The sequence below is a fragment of the Camelus ferus genome, chromosome 2 (assembly GCF_009834535.1).
Source record: "Camelus ferus isolate YT-003-E chromosome 2, BCGSAC_Cfer_1.0, whole genome shotgun sequence".
Classification (NCBI taxonomy): Eukaryota; Metazoa; Chordata; class Mammalia; order Artiodactyla; family Camelidae; genus Camelus; species Camelus ferus.
In genome coordinates this window covers 71,057,750-71,084,866 of record NC_045697.1, presented here as the reverse complement: position 1 = coordinate 71,084,866, position 27,117 = coordinate 71,057,750, and the positions used below count along the sequence as shown (strand labels likewise).

At 36.3% G+C, this 27,117-nt stretch overlaps 1 protein-coding gene across 3 annotated transcripts in view; it reads left to right on the top strand.

Moving 5' to 3' along the window:
* Positions 1-27,117, top strand: part of PPP3CA (protein phosphatase 3 catalytic subunit alpha) — a 288,031-nt gene that overhangs the window by 205,047 nt on the left and 55,867 nt on the right. For all 3 annotated transcript variants that reach the window (XM_032460701.1, XM_032460693.1, XM_032460683.1), the window contains exons 3-6: positions 8,215-8,339; positions 16,349-16,460; positions 17,504-17,649; positions 20,473-20,612. In XM_032460701.1, coding sequence (XP_032316592.1) covers positions 8,215-8,339; positions 16,349-16,460; positions 17,504-17,649; positions 20,473-20,612 — 523 coding nt within the window. The remainder of the gene's footprint in view (positions 1-8,214; positions 8,340-16,348; positions 16,461-17,503; positions 17,650-20,472; positions 20,613-27,117) is intronic.

The window sequence follows — 27,117 nt, the reverse complement described above, 5'->3', positions numbered from 1 at the left end:
TACTGAATTGTTTTGATTTTATTATCTTTCCTAATCTACAGTGTATTCCATTCTTGTTTTTTCAATTGTTATGTTACTTTTCTCATTAACACTGGCTAAATGTTTGTTTATATTTTAAAATAGCATCATAAATATAAAGGAAGTGTTTGAAATTCTTGTTATTAATCTATACTAGTGCTATTATTGTTTTATACTATCAAACTGTGTGCCCTATTAAAGAATTTATATTTTTTGTTTTATAAATTACCTAATACATGTTTAACATTTGAAAAATAATATTCATTGTAAGGAAAATATTAATTGTTTTGAAGTGTTCCTCTTTGGTGAATTAGACCCCTGTTATTTTTTTCTGGGTTAATTTATTTAACAGTTGATGAAGATTTCTAGATGTATGGTGAATGCTGTAATAAAGCTCACTTGTATCTCAGTAATTGCCTGCTTTCCGAAGTTGACACATTCTGCTAATGAACCACACATATTCTGGCTGGGTGGTTTGTACTTGAACTTATCCACTCAAGTTACGTAAGCCTGAATTATCAATGTGGGGAAACAGATATGTACTTGTGGTCCCTACTGTGTTTAACCTCTAACAAAACCTCTAAATGCAAGATCGTTCTCTGCAAAATTGCAGATTTTGGAAAAGAAAAAGCTGTAGCAGATAAAGGATTCAAAAACCAAACCAATAAATTCAGTAAGTTAATCCCCTCATGCTGAGAATTAGACATAATGTTAGTTCCTTAACATTAGAAATTTTATTGTCTTGGAAAAATGTGGCTATTACGGAAAAAAAATACTGGGTTGAAGTAAATGAAGCTGAAAGTAGAGTGGAACTCTAATGGTGAAAATTGCTTAGCAATTCAGTAATGTCTTTTCTGAAAGACAAATTACAATCTGTTAGTTTAGCGTGAACTGGAAAATCTTGTAGAGGAAGTTATTCTACTTCATGCAAGTCTTCCAAGATGATAAAAGTCAGTCTTTTGGAGGAACTAAAAGGCCTTTATAGAAAATTAATAGTGAGTCAAGAATTAAAAGCACTTGACTTCTAAATCATGGTATTGTTGCAATTGTGAAATACTGGTCCATCAAAAATCTATTTTCTTCTGCAGTTTGTTTGACTGATTTTTTTGTTGTTGTTGATCTGTTTGTTTTTGAAAACTTACTCCTCTGTCCCCTGGCACTCTAATTTCTAGAAACGTTTTTAATCTGGAATTCTATGACATTATAAAGTTTTTGCTTAATATCAGTCAAAAGTTGACCCAATGATGTTCTTTGATGATTTCTTTCTATCTAGGCAAGTAGACAGGGCCAAATGTGTATAAGTTTGAGCATTAATTCAACGCTATTCTATATAGTCTTATGTGAAAGTATATATTTTATTTTACATTTGTTGATATGCCTTCCACTCAGGGTGACAGCTTTATCAGAGTTCTTTTCAAGCTACCAACTGTATAGCGATTACACTGGGACTTCATCCTAATATGTTCGGTACTGTCTATTCTTTACATTTTCTAATGTAGCAATTTAGTGGCCAATGTGAATTTTAAAACAATGGAATTCTTTGGAAAATGATTAAATTATAATATGGGTATACTTACTTGCAGAGTCACTGAATTAAACATGCATACTTGATTACATATACTATACGCATTGTTGTTGTTTTGAACACCTGTCCTCTCTCAACAGAGAGTTACCGCCGTTTCTGGCAGTCAGGAGATGCATGGCATAGGCTTGTTCCCAGTTGTGGTTATCTTTCCAACTTGTCTTCCGTCCTCAGACGTTATTTTCTCAAGGGGCTGTCTGTCCTCAGTGTGCTAGCCATTGTCTTCTCTCCTTAGCAGTGTGCCAGGGACTCTTAGACTCGCCCTGTGACTGCTTCATTGTCCAGTCGGTCGATCCCAAGAGCTTTCCCAGCTAACTACAAAGAACCCCTTGTTACTGCCCCTGCTATTTATTGCTGTTTCTCTTTAGCACCACTTAGCTGTAATCTTACAGTGAGTAACGTCTCGAACTTGTTTAATGACTCCCTAATTGCTGCACTGACCACTAATCTCCAAATAATTCCTTCTCCACACACACACACACACTATTTATATTTATATTTATATTTATATTTATATTTATTTATATTTATATTTATATTTATATTTATATTTATATTTATATTTATAACTTAAACCCCCTAAGTTTGTGATCTCAAAAGTTAGTAACTAGCTCTCTAGCATTAATATTAGAAATAAAAGTTATTTTCTTTCCTAAGAAATAAAGACAAATCCTTTCTGTATGTTATTTTCTGTTTCCCTCATCAAAATTCTGTCCTCCTCTTCAGAAGACTTAGATCAAAAGTTGTTGGCACCACTCATGTGTGAGAATCATTTCCAATAAATTTTTATTTACCGTGGGTTTAAGAGGCCCTGAGCGGTGGCCGGGGAAAGCAATATTAAAAGGCAATTACTCAAAAGTAATGGTTTGCCTAGGAATTACTTAGTAGTTGGTTATTTAGGCATAATTTATGTATTTCCTGATAGTAGAAGAGAGAAAAGTAATAAATGTGAGCATCGCAAGTTGTTGGTCCCTCTTGCATCATTTGGTTGTATTGAGGATGTTGGAACAGCCACATTCAAAACCACTTGGTCACCTCGCTTAGAGAAAGAAAGAAGATAATGACAATCTCACCACTTTCTCAACAAAGAGATTTGACTTCTCAGTGTAACTGGTAGTTCTTGCTTGTCCAATATGAAAACAGATGGAGGGACTGCATCTCACTGGGAAAATAACCAGCATGTGGTAGCACAGCAGGGCGCTAATGGATGAGGGTAGTAGCCATGGTCCAGGAAAAACCCTTGTGTTTTATTTCGCTATCTTTGATGTATTGATTTCATTAAATGCCACAACTATACATTCTGATGGAAATACGTACAATTCTGGTAATAATCATTTTTTTCATGTTCATCCAGATGGATGGATATTTTCATAGAGACTAGGAGTGCTTTTATTACCCATACTGTGCTCCTGTGTTTTTGGTGCTTTTTCAATATCATAGGTCTTTCAGAGCTGGCTCCTTGTTGAGTACCCTGCCCACCAGCAGTGTTCCATTGGGAATAAGAAACAGATCATGGGAAGCCAGGGAATGTGGGAAGCAGGGGTATGTTGGTGAAGAATGAGCTTGCCTTGAAAGTATAATAGAGCTTGTCAAAGCCTAATTCTTCTAGAAATGCTGTTGAAACCAGGTGATATTGGAGATGAAAGGATCTCGCCTCATGGGGAGCTGGAGGCTGGGAGCAACCAAGCCAATGGTTTGCCTCGTTAGCTGGCCCTTGTACTTGATTCTCTTTGGACACCAGTGTCTTTGGTATCCAAGAGGATGGAAGGTGGGGGCCATGGCGTCACACAGTGTGAAGGTTACCTGGCTGTACTTTTCTCTTACCATCTCACAGAGGTAGCCTTCCTTCTCTGTGATGCCCTGACCCCACCCTCCATCCTCTTGGGTACCTAAATGTGGGTACCTCAATGTGGTGATCACTTTCTCCCTGATGTTTAATATCAAAATAGTGAATGTTCCCAAATATCAGGACTTTGGAATAAATCCTTTATCTGAAAGCTGAAGTGCACAAGGTCTGAGCAATAGCCACATCCAACTGTACAAATAAATTTTCTCTTTATCACTTTTCTTAGATTCATCCCTCTCTGCTAGACTCTATCAAACAATCACTTCAATATTATCCTTTCAAATGTGGGAAATTCTCATCTCACACCAACCTGAAATTAGCATCAAAAGAAGTTGCCTTTCTAATGTGTATCTCCCCCACACATGACCCCTGTGGAATGAGAGCTGAGTGTGCTAAGACAGGGTCAAAAGCATAGGTCTGTTTAGTTGTACTGACCAGATACAAATCATCTAAGAACTTGTTATAAATATACCTCTCTGTGAATTCTGATTCAGGACCCAGGAATCTGTAGTTACAAAACCTCCCCAAGTGTTTCTGATGTAGAACCAGGTAAAGAAACCACCATGAGATGCACAGAGGTCCCACATTCTACCTATCTTGCCATGTGCTATTTCAAAAGCTCTAGAGAAGTACCATCTCAGACAAGTTGAATACCTTCAGTTTCACCAGAACAAACCCACAGACCTGTGTCCAGCTCTGTCAGTCCCAAGGGCATCTTAGAATCTTGACTTCTTAGTTAATGGATTTCCAAGTTAAGCACAGCACAGGCTCAGGGAAAGCATCCTAGGATGGCACATTTCTCGTGCACCTACTGGGTGGAGGCGCTGTTCTCCACACGGGGGTTACAGCGAACCAGACTGACAGCTTCACACAGGCTCTATGCCTCATACAGGTTATAGTCCAATGGGAAGAATCAGGGAAGAAACAAGCATGCTAATGAATCATCTAGATAATTCCTGATCATAAATACTGTGAAGTGATACAAGTTGATGGGAAGTCAACGGGAAGAAGGGTGATTTTGGAGAGAGGTAGCTCCTTTATGTAGGGTGGTCAAGAAAGACCTCCTTACACTAGTGACGTGTAGGTGAGACGAATTGGAGGGAAAGGAGTCAACCTGTGAAAATACAAGGAAGAAAGAAACTGCTTATTCAAAACAGAGAAGACTGGTGTCTAGTGAACAAGAAGGGAAATAGAATGGTGACTAAATAAATGATAAATGATAAAAAAAAAAAAAGATAAATAGCTTTATCTTAAACTGATCAGGGAACTCCTTAAACCTCCTAATAAGATATCTCCATTTTTCAGGTATATATATATTTGAGTTACTGAAAACTAGACAGCAGCATGTAAATCAATGAAGCTAGAACACTCCCTTACACCATCCACAAAAATAAACTCAAAATGTTTCCTTTTGTTGGACTTTTAATATTTTTTATGATTACATGTACAAGTCGCTTTCCCTTTCTGACACTATCATAAGCGATCCTTACTATAAAAGTATGATTTGAATTGTGTGGCTGTTCTAAGGTAAAGTTAGTGATAATGTGGCCGTCATACAGGTATCAGATTTTAGGGTATTTAGTTTTCCATGCCAGGTTTACAGCAGTTGCTCTCTGCTGTTTTAACTATCATCAAGCCAAGGTCCAGTAATTGTGCTGATCTTGTCAATCATTGAGATTATCTCTTATCACAAAGTTAGGCCAGAAAGAAAAGCTTACTTTTCAGTTTTTATAAAATTGCATTCATGAAAATGTACTTTTGTACTCCAACAAAAGAAATCCTTAATATTTGCATTGTCTAGAGCCCATTTATTTATAAAATTTTGTCATTCTGTTCAGATTACATTGCAGTTGTATGTCAGTTGCTAAAATCACTTAATTCCTAACCCATGGTCCACAACCTGAATTAATGTCTTTCTACTTGTCTTTGACATGGAGATATAAAAATTACTGATCCTTGAATTTTTAGCCATAGCCAGGAATTGAAACGGAAGAATCAAAATAGAAAGAGAGGCTGGGAGGGGAAGAAAGGTGAAGAAGACACTCCAGAAGATGCTCTGGTCCTCCCTTCCCCAGACCCAAGCACATTCTTTCTGGGACCTTGCTATTTTAGATGCAACTATTTTGAAATGAAATGCCACTTTGACATATCATTTATCAGGTTCATATCAGGTTCCAGGAACTCTTCTAATCCCATTACATCATTGATACCTTTAAGTCTCACAATAGCCCAGTAAGGTAAGGTACCTGTGTCACCCCATTTTATAGATGAATACATTGAGGCTCAAAGGAGTTGAGTAACTTATCCAAAGTCACTCAGGTAGTAAGTAGCACTGGAACCTGACTGTCTGGCTCCAGAGTCCGGGCCATTAAATGCTGTGCCACACTGCCTCTAATGGCTTTGATACTACCACTTTGACTTGGGGGCCCCTTAATAGTAGCCTAAAAATATGATTATTACATTTGCCACTATAATACAAATTTCCAAATAATGCTCGACTCCTCCATCCTACCCCATCATCTGGTTTCATGTTTTACCTGAGCCTTACCCCATGATTGACCCTTGTTCCTCTGATAGATGAGAGAGGGCCAGCGGCAAAAATTCATGGTCACAGGCATTCACATTTAAACGCTCTGCTTCATACTTTCTTTCCCTGAAATTCCTTCCTTCAACTTCTGAACATAATGAAGGGCATGTGAAGAAAGGCTTAGTTTCCAGCCAAACCTTCTTTATTTGTGATTCCTGGTTTTGAAATATACACATGACAGGTGTAAAACTTCCTACAATTTGAGAGAAACTTGTGATAAGTAAGCTATACCAACCATAATTTCCAAGAATAAATCAAGGTGAATTATCTTATTACTTACTAACTAATAAGCTTTATCCTTGCCTTTTTAAAATGTGGTCATGCATGATGGGCTAATTCAGTCTTTTAAGTGGATTTCTTATTAGTTTTATTGTTATTAGCCCATGTTAGTTTTAAGAATTGTTTTATTATCTACTTAATTTTTAGTTTTTCTGTTACTTTTTTTATTTACATCAGTTTTTGCAGTTCTAAATGCAGGAATGCAAGTCTCCTCCAAAGTGGGTACTGGCATCTGTGCCCAGCAGTGTTTGAACCACGACACTTGTTGCTCTTTCTTTCTTTCCCTTTGGTTAAAATATTACAAGAAAGTACATGGTATGTCTCTCAAAAACCAAATTCCTCACTAATCCAGGGTAAGGACCCATTTGCAAAATAGTCAACTGAGGAATAAAAAAAATTATTTATAAGCGATCTTCTAATGTGATAGTATCTCAAAAGTGGAAGGATACATTTCTGAGATTTCTCCAGTGTATCTCTTGCTTGTGAGAGGGAATAAGCTGTGGGGTTGGAACCCACGAAAGAATACATTAGCGGTTACAGCTCCTTGTAATTTATATCCCTTTTGATAGGTTTTTAAGGCTTTCAGGTGCAGACATTCTGTAATAGAGTCCATCTATCCCTCTGGGTCCTTACTAGCTGTTTCTTGATGGTAAAAATAGGAATTTATATGACATTTTTATTCATCCATTGTCTTACAGTTTTTTCACCAATAAATTCCTTTGACTTATTCTCCATTCTATCAATTTTCATCAGATAAAGGAATGAAGTTTAAAACATTTCCATACCTTGCTTGTGATTGCAGCATAGAGTATGTTGAGAGAGCATCCTTGACCTCCTGATTTCTTGTTCTCTGATTCGTTCATTCTGTGAACCTCTTCGTGTTCAAGAAACAGCCACATCACACTCATCATTCAAACACAAAACTGTTTAAAATATTAAGTATATATACATACACATATGTAAGCTATATAAAAAAATCAAAGATATAACATGATGGTTATATCAGCAAAAATCTTTCAATTAGGCAAATCTGAGTGGAAACTCTGGATCATTCATTGTTAGCGGTGATCTTGCCTGGCCACATAACCATAATGGAGTTAATTATTTTTTTAGGGCTTTAAAAGTAGTAAATGAAATAGTAAATATTGAATATGTGGTTTTTAAAAAGAGAGATACGTAGCTCTTAAGAATTTTGGTTTAAAAGAAGTGAGAAAGTTAAGAAATATCAATTCCAGTAATATTTGTACTGTTTTACAGGATTTTTTTCATTTCACAATTATTTTTAAAATTTTAGCATCTGGTATTAGAATACATCTTATAAAAAGCTCTTTTATAACACAAATTTAAATTTAATTGGAGTTATTTTCTTTCTTACTGGTACATAAAATAATGATGTGTTTTATAATTGATGGTATTTTACATTTCAGTGAAATATGGTTTTTATACTGTGTATTGGCATTTCTTTTTGTTTAGGAGGCAATCACATGTAGTAGATATATATTCAGACTTCAGAATATAGATTATGTCAAATACCTAAGCCTCTCTTTGCCTCATCTCTTCTCTGTGGAAGGAAAACCTATGCCATGACATTGTTGGTATTAAATTACAAAATGTGTATAAATTTCTTAGCACAGTGTCTGGTGTAGAATTATTCATTGCACAGCAAGTAATAGCCATTATTTTTATTGTTTTCTTTATTTTTTCCCTTAATCTGTGAATTGATAGACCTGAATGCTGAAGCCAGGTCTGCCACAAGTTAACTTTGTAATCTCTGTCTCACTTTCTTGTTTTCGCTAGATGAACTCTAAATTCCTTCTGACTCTAGAAGTCTGTAATTTTACTATCTAATTCAGAGTCTTAACATAATGCGACCATAAAACGAATTTTCTTTGTTCCTTTCAGTTTGTGGGGACATACATGGACAATTCTTCGACTTGATGAAGCTCTTTGAAGTGGGGGGATCTCCTGCCAACACTCGCTACCTCTTCTTAGGGGACTATGTTGACAGAGGGTACTTCAGTATCGAAGTAAGTTTGCATCTTTTCTTCTTAGCTGCTCAGTAATTGATCAGCAATATCTTAGCAAAATGAAAGTGGTAAATATTACTGCCTTAAGCAAATCTCTGGTCTTTAACAGTGAACTTTAAAGCATACAATTTGGGGGATATTATATATTCTGTTTCCAGTTGATTCCTATATGCTTTATATTGCATAGAAATGCCAAGGAAATGACTAATAGTGAGATTTTACCTTTTGTACTTTGCAACTTTTTACAAAAATTGCATCATATTTTACATTAGATAATTCTGTCTCCTGTGGTGAGAACTAATCAAAGTTGATAAAATAAGGAGGAATGTGTTTGCATGGTTATATCTTATAATTGTGAGACAATCAGTCATTTTTATAAACTGATAGTCAAGTGCAAGTGTGTGTCTGCCTGCATTTGTGTGTGTATGTGTGAGTCCACTTACAGCTGCTGTATTTTGTCTTTTTTGGCACCTGTCATCTAACTAGGGTAATTTGTCAAAAGCTTTAATTAAAAAAAAAAACAGATAACCTTTGAGTAGAGGTTCTTCCTCAGCTCCCCAGCTGCATCTGCTTCAGGTAAGTAGAAATTACATGCAAAATAAAGGCAAGGATCTCGTTTAATTCATGTGTTTGTTCTTCCTGGTGCTTAACGTGGTGTCTCATACATAGAAAGGACTTATTAAATATTTATTTATAAAAATGTTTGAAATAAGAATACATTTTAAAGAATCAGAGCTCATACTATAGTAGCTGACATTATATATATGCTCTTGGAAAAATGCATTAAAAAGGAAAACAATTATTCTTAATTAAAAAGAGAAATCAAATATACTGAAGTCTCACACCAATGTCATATATTCATAATGATCATTTATAGAAGAGATTCTAGGTTGTTAAATTTTCATCATAATAATTATTTATTATAGGAATATTTAATGTTGAAAAACATGTCACTCCTAAATGGCTTTTGTTTTTAAACTATTACACCAACTTTTTTTTTGGTTATTCAACTCACCTCCATTCACTGACTATGTATATTTGACTATAAATATATCCACATATTTCTTCATTATTAATGGTTGGAGAGAGAGCGGGGATTGTGTTGGTATATAAGCCCAAAAAAAGAAAGTACATTTTAGGTATTTCTTCCATTTAGTAAATAATGTATTATCAAGCATATAACATGTACATGCACTGTAATTTGGAAAATTTAAAGAAATGCACATCTTTGCTCTCTAGAAACCTAAACCTATGTAGGGAAATATAAAAAGCTTCATAGAATCAGAAGCCTAGGATAGGTAGTCATCCAGGATTCAACTATTATTTGAACTGATTATTGAAATCTTGGAATAAAAGAGGTGCAGAAAATAATTACCATTGGGATATAGAAAAGTGGGAGAAATTCGAGAGCTTTCATGACTGGGGTTAGAAACAAGGAACAAGTAAGATTTAGCCTGGAGAGAAATTAAAGTGAAAAACATACAGAGAAAGAAACTAGTAAACCTTGTAAATCTCATTCATGACCTAACTTGACCAGCTTGGCAGGGAAGTGTGACTGAGTACAAATTTTGTTAAGACCTTTGTATCACATTAGGGCCAGTATCTGCCAAGAGTAAGAGGAAAAGGAAAAGAAATAAACTGACATAATGGTGGTTTGAACAAGATAGAAGTTTATTTCTCTCTCTAGTAAAAGCCTACAGTTGGGCGGACCATGGCTGGCGTCACTCAGCGTGGTGCCAGGGCCCAGACCCTGCCTTATTGATCCGATGTGCATGACCTTATTTCAAAATCAACCTTATAACGCAAGACAGCTACACCAGCTTCAGCTCTCATGCCCCCACAATACATTCAACTAGAAGGAAAAGGAGAAAGTAAAGCATATGTCCTCTCATTTAAGGATGTTTCCAAGAGGTGGAACAATCACTTCCCCTGGGCCAGAATTTGTTGGTATGGCCATAGGTGATTTCAGTGCACAGCCGGACTTGGGAAAGACTGCAACAGACAGAAAACAGCAATGGGAGATAGTTTCTGCCACTTCCCTTAAATGAGGCTTATGTGGAATCTAAGTAAATATTTTAAAAAATTATTTCAGTGACTCTTAAATTCATCATAGTCATTTAACATCTATATGCTCCTATGAAGGACGAATGAAATACAAGTCCTACTTTCCTTGAAGTTCACCTTCCAAACAAGGAATGTCCAACAGGCTTCTGATGGGAGTGATTATTTTTATCAGCCAAATGATGGAGTGTTATGTTGGAAATTTTTTTAATACCATAGTATTTGTGATTTTTAATAATTTTTCATCTTTTAAAGTCAAATCAAGGACTAAAAGTAACATGGTTTCTTATTAATTTAGTAATAAAGATAAAGCACTAAATCATATATTGCTTAAGTAGAAATTGGCACAATCGAACTTCTCTTTTGTCTCCTCAGCTGTTTTTAGATAAAATTATTTTTTAATCTTCCCAATCTTTATGTAACTTTGATTTTTCACAAGAAGAGTTCAGGCTTCTGAATCTCTGACCTTAAACCATTTGAAATTTCTTAAACTCTCCCTAATTAGAGCTTTTTAGAACTCTGTTTCTTTAAAGTAAAGAAGTTGAGAGGCAGTAACCACTAACTTGTTCCTCAGTAGACTTTTTTTTTAGTCTACAATTAATCTAAATATTTGAACTATGACAGTTGTGGTATTTTATGTAATATGTACCTTCTCCAATTCAAGCAAAGGATTGAAGTGTGAAATCAAATGTTGGTGACGCAAGGAATGTAGGTATCACAGGACATTTAAAAGCTCTGAGATGCATATTTCAGAGTCCCCGTCTTCAAAAACAGCTTTAATTGAGCTCTAGGAGCCTGAGAGTACAGCCCCAGGGACTTGCCACATGCATACAGAAATGACAACAATGTGATGGCCTCATGTGTAAAAATGATCCGTTTTGATTAGACTGTGACCTTTGAGGGTTTGGGGCATGGCTCAGTGATGGCATCATATTTAAAACAGAACAGACATTTCTGTAAAATATACTTACTGAGAATACTTTGGGGCTTTTTATTGTGGATTAAGGAAGCTGACATGGTTCGCAAGCTGGAAATGTATAGTTTGCTTAGTATAAATTATCTCATTTATCCCTTGCAGCTCTGCAAGGAATGTGTAAATGTCTTTTTTTCAGCCTGCAGAAACCAAGGCTCCTAGAGAGTCACACACACAGTAAATGGCAGTGCCGGGATTCTGAGTCTGTGCTCTTTCTCCTACACCCCGTGCCTTAGCTGTTTATTCGCTAAACAAACCATGGAAAATACTGCGCACATCAGTAATGCAGACACTGAGGTGTACTCTTCCATTCACTCACGCGTCCACAGACTCTCACATACAGCCCTCTCCCCCAGCTATGTCATCTGAAGGTCAAAGCTTTAAATATGAAATCTTCTCTTTGAATATTCTATTGGCTTAAGTAAAATTCTAAAATGAGAGCTCAGCTTTCCAGTGAGTACTACCCTAACAGGCTTCGTGGTTCATCTCAATGATTCAGAGCTCCGCTGCAGGTGCTCTCCTTTGGCTGTCCTCTGGGCAAGAGGAGCCTTAAGTTTAATTTTTACCAAATCAATGAGTCTCCGCTGTAGTATTCACAGGCACTGGGAAATGTGCCCTGGGCAGTACATGGAGCTCCTTTTATGTGCTCCCTCCCCACCTCTCCCCCATCTTCTTTTGCCAAGATTAGAAATCATTCCTCACCAAGTTAGCCCAAATAAAACAAGCAAGCTTTTGAGCAGCAATGAAAGAGGTAACTTAGTTTGGGGTAATAATTTGTCTCACACCAAATCCCATCCTCTTTCTGATGATGGCATTTTGCTAACTAATCTCCTTGATACATAATGCTCTTTGAGCCTATGTGTTTATATATGTTCATGTCTGAGTGTGTTTCTCTGCGAACGCAGGGAAAAACTCAGAACTGCAAACAGAGGCACTCACAGCTGTTTCCTTCTATTCGCTTCCACAGGCCCCCTTTCTAGCCATTCTGCACTGCAAGGCACGGCCTTGACCTCAGAGGGCTGGCCCCTCCCGCGCAGTGCTCGCATCTAGATCTCAGCCCAGGCCTCAAACACCTTGAAGCATAAAGAGTTGTTGTGTTTATTAGCTGTGAACTCATAGACTGGAACGAACCACAGCAAGTCAGGCAATGTTCCATGCTTCTGCCTGAGAAAAACAAGCGAATGGTACAGCAAGTGATGTTCGGTGACAGAGCGATGTCACAGACAGGAGGAAGAAATTGTCTGGCTGTCTCCCTGCAGCCCATTGTCTTTCTAGTGCATTGCTGTTCCACGGCTGCCTCTCTGTGTGCTTGTCAGACCAGGCAAATGATGTCTTAGAGGAGCTGCATCTGACATTTCAGGAGTTTGGATCTTTTCCCAGCCAGTGCACATCCCTCACCAAATCGTCCTGTGACTGAGGACAGCACTTTGACTAGAATGTTTCACAGCATGTAGAGTTATTTTAGTGAGCAGCTTGATGTGTATCTGAAGCTACATATATGTATTTCCTTGCTTCCTCTTTTGCATCCTTCTTTTCCTTACTCCCTTAGACAAGTTTTCAAAAATACACATCAATAAAAGGCATAAATTACAAAGTAAATCATAGCACTACTATTATCAATGAACCAATTAAACTAATTAAGAAAATTATACCCTTAGTGCTGCTTCATTGGGGGAGATAGATAAATTGGAGGAAACTGTCTGTGATACAAATTAGTAAGAAGATAGAGGAAGCTCAATCTCTCATACTGACTAAACCGAACTAATTTTAAATTATAAATATCTGTTTAATTATTTAGAGCAGGGATGGAAAGATAGTTGAGGTTCCGGTTGAAAGTGATTAGTGCAACTCATTCACATCTCACCCGGCAAAAAGGCCAATGGAACTTGCCTCTCTGTTTCCACCTAAACCAGTTAATCCAGTGAAAATATTATTCCAATTAGCCATCCGATACCACATGGACAAAAATAACTAATTATTTAACTAATTTTTATTTCATTGCTCATTAACTGCCATAATTTTTTTTTTACCCAAGACTTTTTTTTTTTTTAAGAATATCAGATGATAATTTTGTTTAAGATCTTCAGCTCTGCGGAATGTTCAAATTTTAAATGACAAAACAGTTGCCAACAAGACAGTGTTGTGCTTGGCATGTCTCTCCCACCAGATGTTGAGGGCGAGGGCTGGCAGGGCTCCCCTCTCCAGTCCACCCTTGCCCTTTCATTTACCATGCCACTCCTTCCATATTGGCTGCACTCAGGTTTTACTCAGTGTTTGGGAAGATATTTTGTTCTTGCCACAGAGGAGAGGGAAATAAATTGTGAAAAGAAGACTTATTTTTAAGGTACTCTGAGCCAGAAATTTAGAGTTTTCTTTTCTTTTCTTTAATCCTATCTTTCCTTCCCCCTATTCTTTTCTTTTCTTTTCTTCTCCTCCTTACCCCTTTCTTCCTCCTCTCCTCCCTTCCTTCCTTTCTCTCTCCCACTCTCTTCTCTCTCTCTTTCTTTCTCTTCCCCCAATCTCTCTCCATGCACCCCCCTTTCTGCCTGCCTTCCTTCTTATTTACAAGAAAGGAGTTAATATTTCCTAAATTCCCAGTACATACAGGATGCTTTACATCCATTACGTAGTAAGGGACAGGAAATGTGTATTGAATCATTTAAAAGGTAAATAGGTGTGATAAGGATATCATAGATCCTTTCTGATTAAAACAGGATCTTTAACAGGTTGGCAAAAAAGGAAAGCATGGGTCTCAGAATGTGAATCCTCTGGTAGTATTTTAGTAGAATTAAAAAAATGCATTTTAGGTTTTAGTTGGAGAGATTATAACTTTGCTTTAAAATAAATTGTTACAGGCAAAACGAATTTGAAGAGTTCAGAATGGTGGTTACATTTTTTAAAAAGGATCTTGTTTGGGAGGGGCACTAGGGAGCCATCTGGGTGTTGAAATGTAACTGAATTTGGGTAGTGGTTCTGTGGGAATATACATATGCAAAAATTCATTGACCAGTATGTTAAAGATACGTACACTTCACTGGATAGAAGTTATACTTTAATAAAAATGAAAAACAACAAAACTTTTTAAAAAGTAACTATAATGTAGCCAAAACATGTATTCTCTCCCCAAGTATACATTAAATAACAACCATTTCAACAAGTATATATAATTTTGAAAAGACTTCACATACCCATTCCTATTCCAAATCAGACATCCAGTGTTAACAACCTATTTGGAAAAAAAAAAGTATATATGTGTGTGTGTGTGTGTATATATATATATATATATAATTTTATATTTTTATAATTCTAAATAATTTATATCATTTATGTATAATATATAAACAAAATATACATATGATGCAATCTTATAAATTTTACATCAAGAATAGTTCCCACATTGATATTAGTGATTGTTTATAAGTATCTTCTCTGAAATGTGAGACAAGCTTGATAATACAGATTCCTTTAATTAGAACATGTAAGTGTACCTATAACCTGGTACAAGCAATGAGAGCATCACTGAGTGACGTACTGCCTACTGAACAAATTGTAATCCTTCAATAAAGACTAGTTGGTCAACTTTTCAAAAATAGTGATATCATCCATCACATGAACTTTAGGTACTAACAACCATCAGAAAAAGGTAATTCAAAAATTAATTAATGTAACATATATATGTAAACTTTGATGTCAGCCCATTATTTGTGTTTATTCAATCATAATTACATAGTTGGGGATAATATCTTGCTTGAAGAGCTCAATAATACATATTTTTTCTGATAATTAGTATTTTCTTTAAAACTTGGGCTGTGCATTCAGACAGTATTTCCACTCATTTTAATAAATTATCATATGAGCTGCCAGAGATGATAATTGTTCACAGGTAGCACAACAGATGAACTGCCAGAAGCTTTTCCCTGGATGTTGTCCAGCATGTGTCGGGAAGCTCATTGTTAAACTGTAAATACTGTTTGCTTTTTGGTTTCCGATTTTATTAACCAGAATCAGGCTTGTCTCAATATTTTTCTGGTTCTGTATCTTCTTAGCTTCACGTTCAGAATAAACTTCATCAGGATGAAAAAGCATACTTGTTTTCAGTGTGCTTTTCTGTTCCCTGTGGATTTTTAATGAGTGCTATTTGAGGATAATGCAATTGAAGTTAAATCTTGAGTATCCCAGTTATCTTAATTCACACTCCAGGAAGACTGCATCAGTGTAGGTTTATTCCAAGCCTGGTGATCTTATACCCTGCCCTCATCTTTATACAAACTTCAATACCCAAATAATTAATTTGAGAGTTTTAAGGTAAATGAAATGTTTCCCCTAGCTATTAGCTGCATGTGTAGTGAGATTCCCTGGCTTTCAGTTTAATTATAATTAAGTATAAAACAAAAAGCTCAAGGCTTTCAATACCAAAGGCACTGAAATAAAAGACAAGATAATGGGAGAGAAGAAGGCTAGTGAAGGAGAGAGCGTAATAGAAAACAGAGTCACAGTCCATGTCAGCCCGAGCTTGCCAACAACTGCTTCCAAATTCTGTCTTCCTTTTCCTTTCTAATTCTTCCATTTCTCTAACCTGATTTTTACAAAATAATTAGCTTTATAAAGAGAAGTGTCTTTATTTTATTAATTGTTCATCACATTTCTTCTCATATGTTTACACGAGTGTATTTTCATTTTTAGTATATTTTCATTCAGGCTTTTTCCAATAAACTGTAGGCTGTCCATTATTTTCGTGTGGTGTTTAGATCCTCAGTGCAGTGTTTGTACTTTAGTATAGATGAATCTTTGCTCTGTACCAAAGTAATATTTTCAGTTTGATTTTCAATATCTTCCTTAAAAAAAGATCTAGCCTTTTGGGGACTTTGGGTCACAGCAGCACATTCAGTTCATGTCTTCCTGATATGTGAGCCAAGGTACGTGTTAAGTATAATGGAAAATATTTATTTCTATATTATTCTTTTTTTTCCCACAGTGTGTGCTGTATTTGTGGGCTTTGAAAATTCTTTACCCCAAAACACTGTTTTTACTTCGTGGAAATCATGAATGTAGACATCTAACAGAGTATTTCACATTTAAACAAGAATGTAAGTATACTTCAAGCTTCTTCCTTTAACACCATATGTACTAAATAGACATTTTAATCCCTACTAAGAGTGTCTTACAATATGATTCATTGCTTAAAAGTCAGAAACTCAAAAAAAGACACTATATTATCTCATTCCATATTCTTTCTGAACATAGACAGTTAAGAGAATTCAGAATGTCTTTTTAAATGATGAATTCTTTATAAAGTGATATAAAAATTTGAATTGATATTTGATGTAATTTGTCCCAAGAAATAAGTGACTAAATTATTTTTAAAATAGCCAGATTACTATTGTTCATGATAATCCTACTCTTTATTCTCAAATCACTCAATAAAAACCAGTGGAAGGCAGATTCAACTTTGTGCTTCTCTTTCTGAATCCAGTAGATTTACCAGCCACTCATGGATTTTACAGAATTAAAGATGACTTCTTCCTTTAGCAAAAAGTACTAGGAGTGAGGAGTACTTCATATAAACTTCATTTCCCTCCTGTCTTAATTTTCCTCATTGTCCTTGGAAACTTAAATTTCTCTCTGGCATTTAGTTCTGTTTCAAAGGAGCACAGGGACTTCTCTCAAAACATTTGATATAAGTCAATAAGGGAAAAGCAACGTGCAGTGATTTAGAAACAACTTTGGAAAATTTCTTGCCATCTGCTTTTCTCTAAGAACATTCAGGAGAATCAGCCAATTTTATGTTCTTCTTCTTGCTGGTCTCCTAGTTGTGTATTTTTTTCTTTTTGATATACATCTGCAGATAAATAGCGGAGATGCATGTATACAAAAGTTCTTGCCTCCGTTACACAAAAAGTTACTAAAAACCTTAAATATGGATGAACCAAAAAAATTAAAAACAGTAGATATAAAGGCTAATATATAACTTTAAAAAGTCTTCTTGTGTTTTGGAATTTTGTATGTGTAGTTATATGCTAATAATATGATTCCGGGAAGAAAACATTAAAAAGGAAAAGGCTATTTTAATGAACTGATCCTACCTCTGAAATCATAAAAGTAAGTAGTTGGTTTTTAACCTGTTTTAAAGGTAAAATAAAGTATTCAGAGCGTGTCTATGACGCCTGCATGGATGCCTTTGACTGCCTGCCCTTGGCTGCCCTGATGAACCAGCAATTCCTGTGTGTACATGGTGGTTTGTCTCCAGAGATCAACACTTTAGATGACATCAGAAAAGTAAGTTCTGTTATTTTCCAAGTTTAATAATTTTGTGTACTTCATTAATAAATAGAAGACATTAATTTCCTTTCCTTTATTAATAACTTTATCCTTTTAAATCAGTGATTTAAAGTGGTCATGAATCTTTTCTTTGTATACTTTTTTTTATTAATCTAGAAAGCAATATATATTAGCACTTGGAATAGGTTTCATCTCTGAAGCCTCAAGGTTCATTTCACCATGGAACATGTGTCATTAGAAATGTAAAATATTTGATGACTAAATACTATATATGCCTTTTCATTTCCCTTTGGCTTGTTTCAAACAACCTACTATGTTAACATGGTATATTACAGTTAAAAAACACTGCTTTCCTCTTGGGGAAATATCACAACTTAACCTTTAAAACATGTCCATAGTATCATTTTTTTTAAATCTACTATTTTTACAGCTTGAAATTTTAAGGTAAATCTAACAAAGGCAATGATGATATTCTATTGGTTGTATTGAGTGGCTAAGTGAAAAACAGTTGATTTTTCTAAAGAGGCGTTTTCCTACTTAACTTAGTATCAGCTATTTCTGTTGTTTTGACCAGCAAAAAGATGTTAGATTGAATGTGGAAATATCTCTTTCCTGAGAAAATGTAATATGGGTTAGTTTCATGCAGTGGAAGAGACAATGTTCTATTTCTTTGGTTATGCTCAATATTCTTTTAAAAGTTAACTGGTTTTTAAAGAAAAACTGTATGTAGGGAAGCGAAACATTGAATCTACCTTAATACTCTATCATTAAGGTTCAAGTGTTTAAGTGTAAAAATAATATTGTATTTACGTTCCTATTAGAAAGGAAGTACATGGTTTTTATTTTTTAAAATTAAACAAAAGTACATTAAATAAACTTGTGTTTTCTCCTCTGTCTGCTGGTGTCCTTTTTAATAAGACGCCATTACACACCTGCTTCTGGTGTTCTGTAGCACACAGAGCATTGGTGTTTAAAGTGCTGTAGAGACATGACACTGAAAGGTAGTCGTGGAGTTCAGGTCCAGAGTGGTTTGCTTTCTGCATGGCTTATACCCAGTTTATTCTTCTACAACCCGATGGACCCCTGAAATAAATAAGTAGACGACTTACCATAAATTAAGTAGATTTTAAAAATATCCCCTTCTATGTCCAGGACTTAGTTTCTGGCATGTTTCATATAATAGGTTCAATTTTCATATTCGTCATTAAGCTCTGGACTCAGCCATAAAATAATTTCTAGGTTTGCATTTTGCCATATTTCTATTAGAGTTTCCACCAACCTTACTTTATTTAATTAATTTTATCATTGTTTGTTTTTACTGTAGATGGTATTAACTTTAGGAAGCACTTTATAACTTTTCCAGAATAAATTCTATATTCAGGTTGCTTTACCAAAGCTCTAGCTGGGAATTCACATTAATCAGAAAGTCTCCCCTCCTCTTCTCTTCTGTTCCTAATAATAAGTTCTTGTTTCTCAGAAAAAAATTCTGTATTTTTATGGATAAGCATTATTTTTCTTGTATGAATTGTTCCAGAAGCATAAATTATTTAAATCTCTTAAACAAGTCTTAGTTTGCAATGAATATTTTATGGATAGCATAATGGTTGAAATATAGAGGGTTTTGTCTTATTGAAGTTTTTCATTGGATGTTGAAAACATGAAATATTGCTTCATTCTTTTTAGAATTAGTTAAAAAAAAAGATATGTAGCAAGGCCATTATTTATATTGCCTTTTATGTCTCAAAAAGAGAATTTGATGGGCTGTCAGCATTCTATATTCACCTGTCCTGATGGGTTTTTTTTAAATATTAAAGCATTGAATATGTAGAATATCAGTTCTCAATGGGTTTTCATAGCTGTTTTATGCTTTTTTCCAAGGATTCCATAATATCTGCTAGCTTCACCAAAGACCCTTTAATTGCAGGTAAATCAGGATAAACCAAAGAAAAGTGACAGTGCTATAAAATTGTTGGTGAAATGTCATTTCCAGCTATTATATTCTCATAGCTTCTAAATGCACCATTTTAAATTGAAATATGGCTTTGCTAAATGTTTATAGCTAGAAAATTGGAAAATGGATTTCATATGAGGACTTCAGGTAAAAGTATAAAACTTAGAACTGTGAGCTGAAGAATGAGCAGCTAAATTCGGGGCTACTTTACTGCTTGTTACTACTCTTGGTTTGCACCCAGTAAGGTAAACTACAGTCGGTTTAGACTCTAATTAGAAACCTGTGTAGCTCCTAATGAATAAATATCCAAAATGTCATACAGTAAGCAGCTACTCTTAAAATGAAACCCGTCTGTTGTCAAAATTTTATTGTTAGAGATAAACACCATAATTTGTTCCCCATCCTGATTTCTAATCACAGTTTAACCAAGGTAGTAACAGAAATTTCCCCAAAGATAAACTAAAATAAAAGCTTCTCCTTAAGATATGAAACACAGGTAGAGTCACATCAACCGGTAACTGAAACCTTGAGTGGATAAAATAAGTAAGAAGGAGAGAAAGACGGAGTGGAAACCAGGAGAAAGGAGGAAAGAGTAGGAACTACAAAGGCAAGAGAGAAGTAAAGGATGAGATGAAGGCAAGTAGTAAATGAGCATCCAGAGGAAGAGGGAAGGAAATTTCGAGAGAGAGGTAAAGAGTAGAAGGGGGAGGAAGGAAAGCAGAACAGGAGAGAGAAGGTAGGGGGCAGTTCACAGTACCCTGTGGCTGGGGAGCGGAGGGGAGAATTGCAAAATGCTGGTTTCTTCTGTTTTTCTGAATTCCAAGTTTCCAAAGATTAGTATTTTGCTCTCTGTCTTCTATTTTTCTTAGTTAGACCGATTCAAAGAACCACCTGCTTACGGACCTATGTGTGATATCCTGTGGTCAGACCCCCTGGAGGATTTTGGAAATGAGAAGACTCAGGAACATTTCACTCACAACACAGTCAGGGGGTGTTCATACTTCTACAGGTGAGGATGGGGCTCTCACAGCCGCTGCAATTGATCAGTCCATGTGCCTGACTTCTGTATGTGTGTGTGTAACTCTGCCAGGAAACAAGTGAAATTGAAAGGTTCACTTTGAAAGCCTAGTTCAAATGGGTTTTTATCTTTTGGAAAATATAAATATAAATAAATAGGTAAATAAATGAAGGTATCTATATAAACCTAGAGATATAATATCTGTGAAGAATAGGAAAGGTATAAAAGAAGTAAGTGACTTCAGGATGACAAGACAGCCAAAGAAGATAGTACGGTTTAGTAGAAGATTTGTTCTGTTTCAAGAACTGTAGCTAAAAAATATGCACTGACAACCTTGATTTTTCATTCCATTATGTAATCCCTGAAATTTTTTTTAAACCAGTTTTCATAACTTAAATCAGAAAAGCACTTTTAAATTGGTTAATTATTTTCAAGTTATTCTTAAATGTTCTTGAGTTCATTAGACTTCCTGAAGAAATTAAAATTAGCAGTAACTCAGTATATAGGTGTATTTTTAGCATTTTGACAAGCCACGTTGAACAAAATTTTTAGTAATGTTTATATTTGCAAATGTATGGAGATTTGCTCACCCTGTAATATTTCAGAGCTCTTCAGAAAGACATCCACAACACAGTTGGGTTTTTGCATGGCCTACCGATTTTCCTGACATCTTAGCTACCTCAGTTTTAGCCTACTGCATTTCATTACCCAGTTTTACATAAGTTCCCTTATTAGACATACAGTTTTATGTGAAAGTAGCCAGAGTGAAAGGGTGAAATTGATTATAGAGACATGGAGAATTTTAAATGCTAGAATACACAGTCTTTTTTTTTTTAACTTCAAAATCAAACTTGGTGTTCACTGAAATTTGCACTCAATTCCTGCCCCAGCAGCTAAACTACTGGCCTGGCTGGAAGAACTCTGTAAAATACATCCAACCACATATCTTCTGTCTCTAGAGTAACAGATACCATCCTTCTGCACAGCATTGATCAGAGTTTGTTCAGCAGTGGAAAATTTTGTTCTATATATTGTTTCTTTTATGGGGAAAAAAGTTTCCTTTTACTCATCTGTTGATGTGATTGAGAAACTGAAGTTTGTGAACAGAAAGTCTTGTACACTGTAAAGGATCTTTCAAAGAATAGTTTTTGTTTTAAATATTAAGAAGGTTTGTTCCAAGCTTATTTATCAGACAGCTTACAGTTCATTTCTATGTTTTGGAACTTTGGGCCGAAATGAAGAGGCAGAGGCTAGTACTTCTGAAAAGCCTAAGGTTTCTTTTTAGCAATTAGTTAATTGTGGAGTAATCTTTCATTAATGTTCAAACTTCTAGTGAGAGGTCATATTGTTGAAAAATATCAAAGCAAAGTGTTCAATTTTTCAGATCTGGCATTAAATCTCTAATTATACCATGAAAATTTAAATTACCTATTTGATACCTGCTGAGTTGTGCTTCAATAATACAATGTCAAACAAAATACAAACCTCTTGATTTTGATATTGAGCCATATTGCATTCATCTTTCTTTAAATCATAGTATAACATTCTTCTATTGGCTTTCTCAGTCAGCTATTCCAATAAATCGTATTCTAAATAAAGTCCTGTACTGAACTTATGCAAAGTTATGATATTTTTCTTTTGTGACTGTACACACAGATGTGTTTACATCAGAGATAAAACCCATCAACTAGATAATTAGAGGACTATGCATGTTTTCATACTTTTGTTCTCAACAAAATGATTATCCAACTCCTCTCATCAGAGGTTCTTAAGAGATAATGATTTTTAACCATGACAAATGCTGACTATCAAAATCCACAGCCCATGTTCTCTGACTCATGGGAAAGCAGTTTGGGTTATGTTTTATCTGAGGAAGAGAAAAATGGCTCACACATTCTCTCAAGAGTTTTTTGATTCTTTTGTCTTTAGTGCCATCTTGAAGGTGTCAAGGCATCCTCCGTGGTCACAGTTTGTAAAACTGGTGTAGAGGGGCACAGAGAAACAATAGAATTGGTAGAGAAACTTGGTGACGGTGACCTGTTTGAGTAATTGGCAGTAATTTTGATCCACAACTCCCAGTTTTACTTTGCATGTCTCTATAGAGTTTGTATATTTAATTTGTTCTGTCATCCTACCCATGATCTAACACAGTGTCTGGGCCGTCATTCAACTGAAATGAAGTTATATAGAGAAATGCATCTGTAAGGATTTACTAATGCTGTTCGTGAGTTATAGAAGATAGTCAATGTGACGGAGAGGAAAGAATCCGTAAGAATTCTGCTTTTGCCCCAATGCTACCATTATCTTTAGAACCTTAGACCAGTGTTTGCATACTTGAATGCCTATAATGTCAGGCAAGGAATGGAGAGTCTTGAAGCCGCCAGGAGTTAGATTGTAAAGATTAGTGAGGATCCTGATAAATCAGAGGTAAAATTTTCATCTTCAGGTACACCAAATGAAACTTTTGGCTGGATTTGGTGCTTTGGGTTGTTTGCCTTAGATGCACCATCCTGTAAGCTCTGTGTTCTAGGAATGGCTTGCTTCAAAAGGAGTGAGTTAAATTAACCATTCTAAAGTTCCTCTAAGCTCTGAGATTTGAAGGCCATCTTGATGATCATTTAAAAATGTGTTTTTGGAGCTGCAGATTGCAGCTCACTCAAATCACTACCGGTCTCTTAATCACAGATCAGTAGCCTTTCTTCTCTTCACAAGCTGCCCAACGCCTCTTCTGCAGTTGACACTCTTGTCAGCTCCTTCCACCTTGAAATCCTCTGGTTCCTCCTTTTGCACATATCCTGACTCTCCTCTAACTTACCAGGAAGATCCCTGCCTCTTCCTCCGCCTCCTTCTTTGTCTTCCTCCTGCTTTTGGCATTTTTTTCTTCACACTTTCCCCAGCTACCTTATCTATTGCTGTAGCTTCACTGTAAACTGTGAGCTCTGTGGTTAGATGACCAGATCTATGTCTAGCTCCTTTTAACCCTTTATCTTTCCTGAGCTTGAATTCTCTATTTCTAGCTTTCTGCTAGATTTTTTTTTTTTATTTTAGATGTTCTGTTGTCACCTTAACCTGAATGCATCTTGCCTAAAAAGTTTTATTATTTATCTTCCCACTTGCTTAATTTCCCACTGGGGATTCCTCCTGGTTTTTTCTGTTTCTATTCTGTTCATTCTCCCAGTCATGCCAACTGGCAAATATGTTTGCTTTTTCTTCGTGCATTGATGTCACCACCAATCAGCCATTGTATGTCATGGATCCTTTCTTTAAAGTCTCCCCAGCATCTAGACAATCCTGCCTTCCCTCCCTCCTACTCTGAGTTCAAGACCTACATTTTCAGTTTGTTGAAACCATACCTAACTTCACATCCTACCCGTCCCCTCCCTTCAATTCATACTGTTCCATTCATGGGTATCCTTTTGAGAATTCATTCACTTGTTCAATTATTTAACAAATATTAGTTGAGCACCTACTATATATGCCTTCTGTGAGGTTTTTTATATGTATACTCAAAGTCCCTGCCTTTGAGAAAATGACAATCTAGTGCTAGAGACTGAGAAGCAGAAACTGACAAATAAAATGCAAGGTGAGTAGTTTGATAAATGTGGAGGTTGTCATACACACATACATACATACATACAAACAAGGATGAATGTGGTTGAAGGGACTACTCACTGTGGAAATGTTGTTTGACCTAAGCTTTAAAGAATGAGTAGAACATATCCAACCAGAGTCAATGGGGAAGGCTCTTGTAGGCAGGAAAAGTGGTGTTTGTGAGAAAATATGAGGAAGATAACACTCTAGGAATTCTAGAAAGATGACCACGCCAGTGGTCTCATTCTGCCTCTAATCCCAGATCACAGGTGGCTGCTTTGGTATACAATAAAGCTAAACATTTATATTTAGCTAAGCTTTTCTACTCCTATTTTTATTTCCACTAGAAGTGTGTACCTAAGTGTACCAATAGACAGACAAGATTGTTCATGGAAGTGGTACGCATAATAACCAAGAAATAGAAACAACCCAAATGTCCATTTAGTAGAATGAATAAAAAATTGTAGTATATTTATTACAACTAACTACAGCCAATGAGAATGAGTTAACCAAAACTGCACATAACAACATGGGTGGATGTCACACATAAAATGGTGAGTGGAAGAAACCAGACACTAAGGAGTGCACACTGGGTGATTCCACTGAAACACGAGTACAGCGCTAGAGAAAGCTAACGTATAACAGTAAAAGCCAGGATGCTGGTTACCCTTAGTGAGGAGGTGATGATGACTCAAAGGAGATAGAAGGAGTTCCCGGGGCTCAGATCATGTTCTTTGTCTTGTTCTGAGTGCTAGTTACAAGGGTGTTCACTTGTAATCTGATTTGGGCAGTTTTGTGTGTCAATTTGTAATCTTCCCCATTTGTGCAGTTTTCTGTAAAAATGTTATCCTTCAAAGAAAAGTTTGCCTTGAATAAAAAAGGCTCCCTGCTCCTGAGGCAGCTGGCAGCCACGTCTGAGTGAGGGCTTAAGCTCCGGTGAAGTTCTGGCAGGAAGAGTTGGAGCCCTTCCAGACTTGATCCCAGGTGGGCAAAATGAAATTAGTTGGAGAGCCCTTGAGCAAAAAAAACACAGCGAGTCCTAGAGAAAGATCGGCCTGACAGCATCCAGGCAGCGCCAGGATAGTCCAGGGCTGAGTACCCATTTGCCAGCTCCCAGGAAGCAGAGGAGGAGCTGGGCATTTGGACCAAGTCCTCCTTAACTGGGCTGAGAGTCCACGACGCACTGTGGAGGCAGGTGGAGGCTTTCTTCGGTCCCTTGGCAGAGGGATTGCAGGTTGCCCGCCTCTGCTTGGCTGAAGCCGGTGAGGGAGAGAAACCGTTTGCATCTCTCCTCTGCTTAGCTGCCCCTTTTGAGGCTACTCCAGTAATTGCATGTGAGCTCCAATAAGCTGACAAATTGCTGCTGAGCATTTAGGATATGAAGACAAATAAAACAGAATCTGTCTCTGAAGGCATTCGCTATTACTGGAGAGCAGATGTATAAACATAAATTACACTACAGCGTGACAAGTGATGTATTAGATTCATATGTTGCAGGAATGTGGTAGATGCAGCAGTTTTGTACACCACAGGGTGAAGTAGGTTTGAAGGGAAGGGTTCACAAGTGATCATTTGGCAAAGACTTGGCAGAAGAGAGGGCCTTTGCAGAAGGGAAAAACAAACTCAGGGAAAGTATATGCAAAGGCATAAAAGCATAAAAAAAAGCATTTTAATAATGCCTGCTGGCAATATCCATGGTTAAAGCATCTGAAATCTGCAAGATTTCTTTCTGGGTCTAAAATGTAGTTTAATATAGCAAGAAACAAAAATGAGAGAATCAACAGAACGAGTCTGATAGCTATTTGCTCTAATGCAAAGCCAGCTTTTCTATCATTTCTGACATCTGACATTCTGATCATGTCTGACCTTCCTACTTTCTTTACCTATGTTCACGCTTGTTCTACTTCCTATTCCTGTCCTTATTTTGGTGAAACTCTAACCCCTCGCCTGTCTGTGAATCCCCAGAAGTCATTGCCTTTAAGATCCAACACAAGTCACAACTGATAAATGAAACAGCTTCTTCTAGAATCTGAGGGTGCTAACTCACCGTCCTTCCCTCCACACCGTGGTGGTGGGAGAGGTTCGGAATTGCTAACTGTCTACTGCTGTGGGGCAGGCACTGGGCTAGGACATGTACATAAATTGCTACCTCATTTCATTTTTATCTCATATCTATGAAATAAATAATATTGTCTGCATTTTTACAAATGGGGTAATTGAGGCTCAAAGAGGATAAGCAATTTTCCAAAGTTTACACAAGAAAGTAGGATGAGACCCCAGATCTAAGGATCCCCACTATTCCGTGGAAATTTCCACCTCCCTTTCTACCCACAGAAGACGCATCTCTAGTGATTAGGAATAATCATTCTCCAATAGAAAAAAACAAGATTTTCAGAGACTAAAATAACTTCTTGCCCAAACACAGCAATAAATGAATATCACACAGCCAAACGCATCAGGGACCTTCAGCAATCCTTGAAGCAAGTGTTGTTTCAGGACATGTTCAGGATATAGGATTAAACAAAACCATTCCAGGGTCACCCATGCAGATGGATCGTGCCTGACAAGGGTGCCCATGGCGGGCTGAGGCCTGGGCTGATCAGACTGGAGGAAGAAAGATTCTTTTCTTCTTCTGAGATGGGCTCAGAAACTTCACCTTATTAATGAAAAAAGAAAAAAAAAAAAAAGATCTACATGATATATATTTTTCAAAAAGATTTCCTCAGACTCACATGCTTTCTTAGCATGAAGAAAATATGTTAAAATTATGTTTTCATAAGACTAACATAAGTTCTTCCAAAGGAAAAAATAAATAAAAAAGAGCAGCCAAGCCATTTGCCCAAAGGAAAAAAGTGAGGAACCTAGACAATTTCTGTCTTCAGTGGTACAACAAGGCAATAAAATG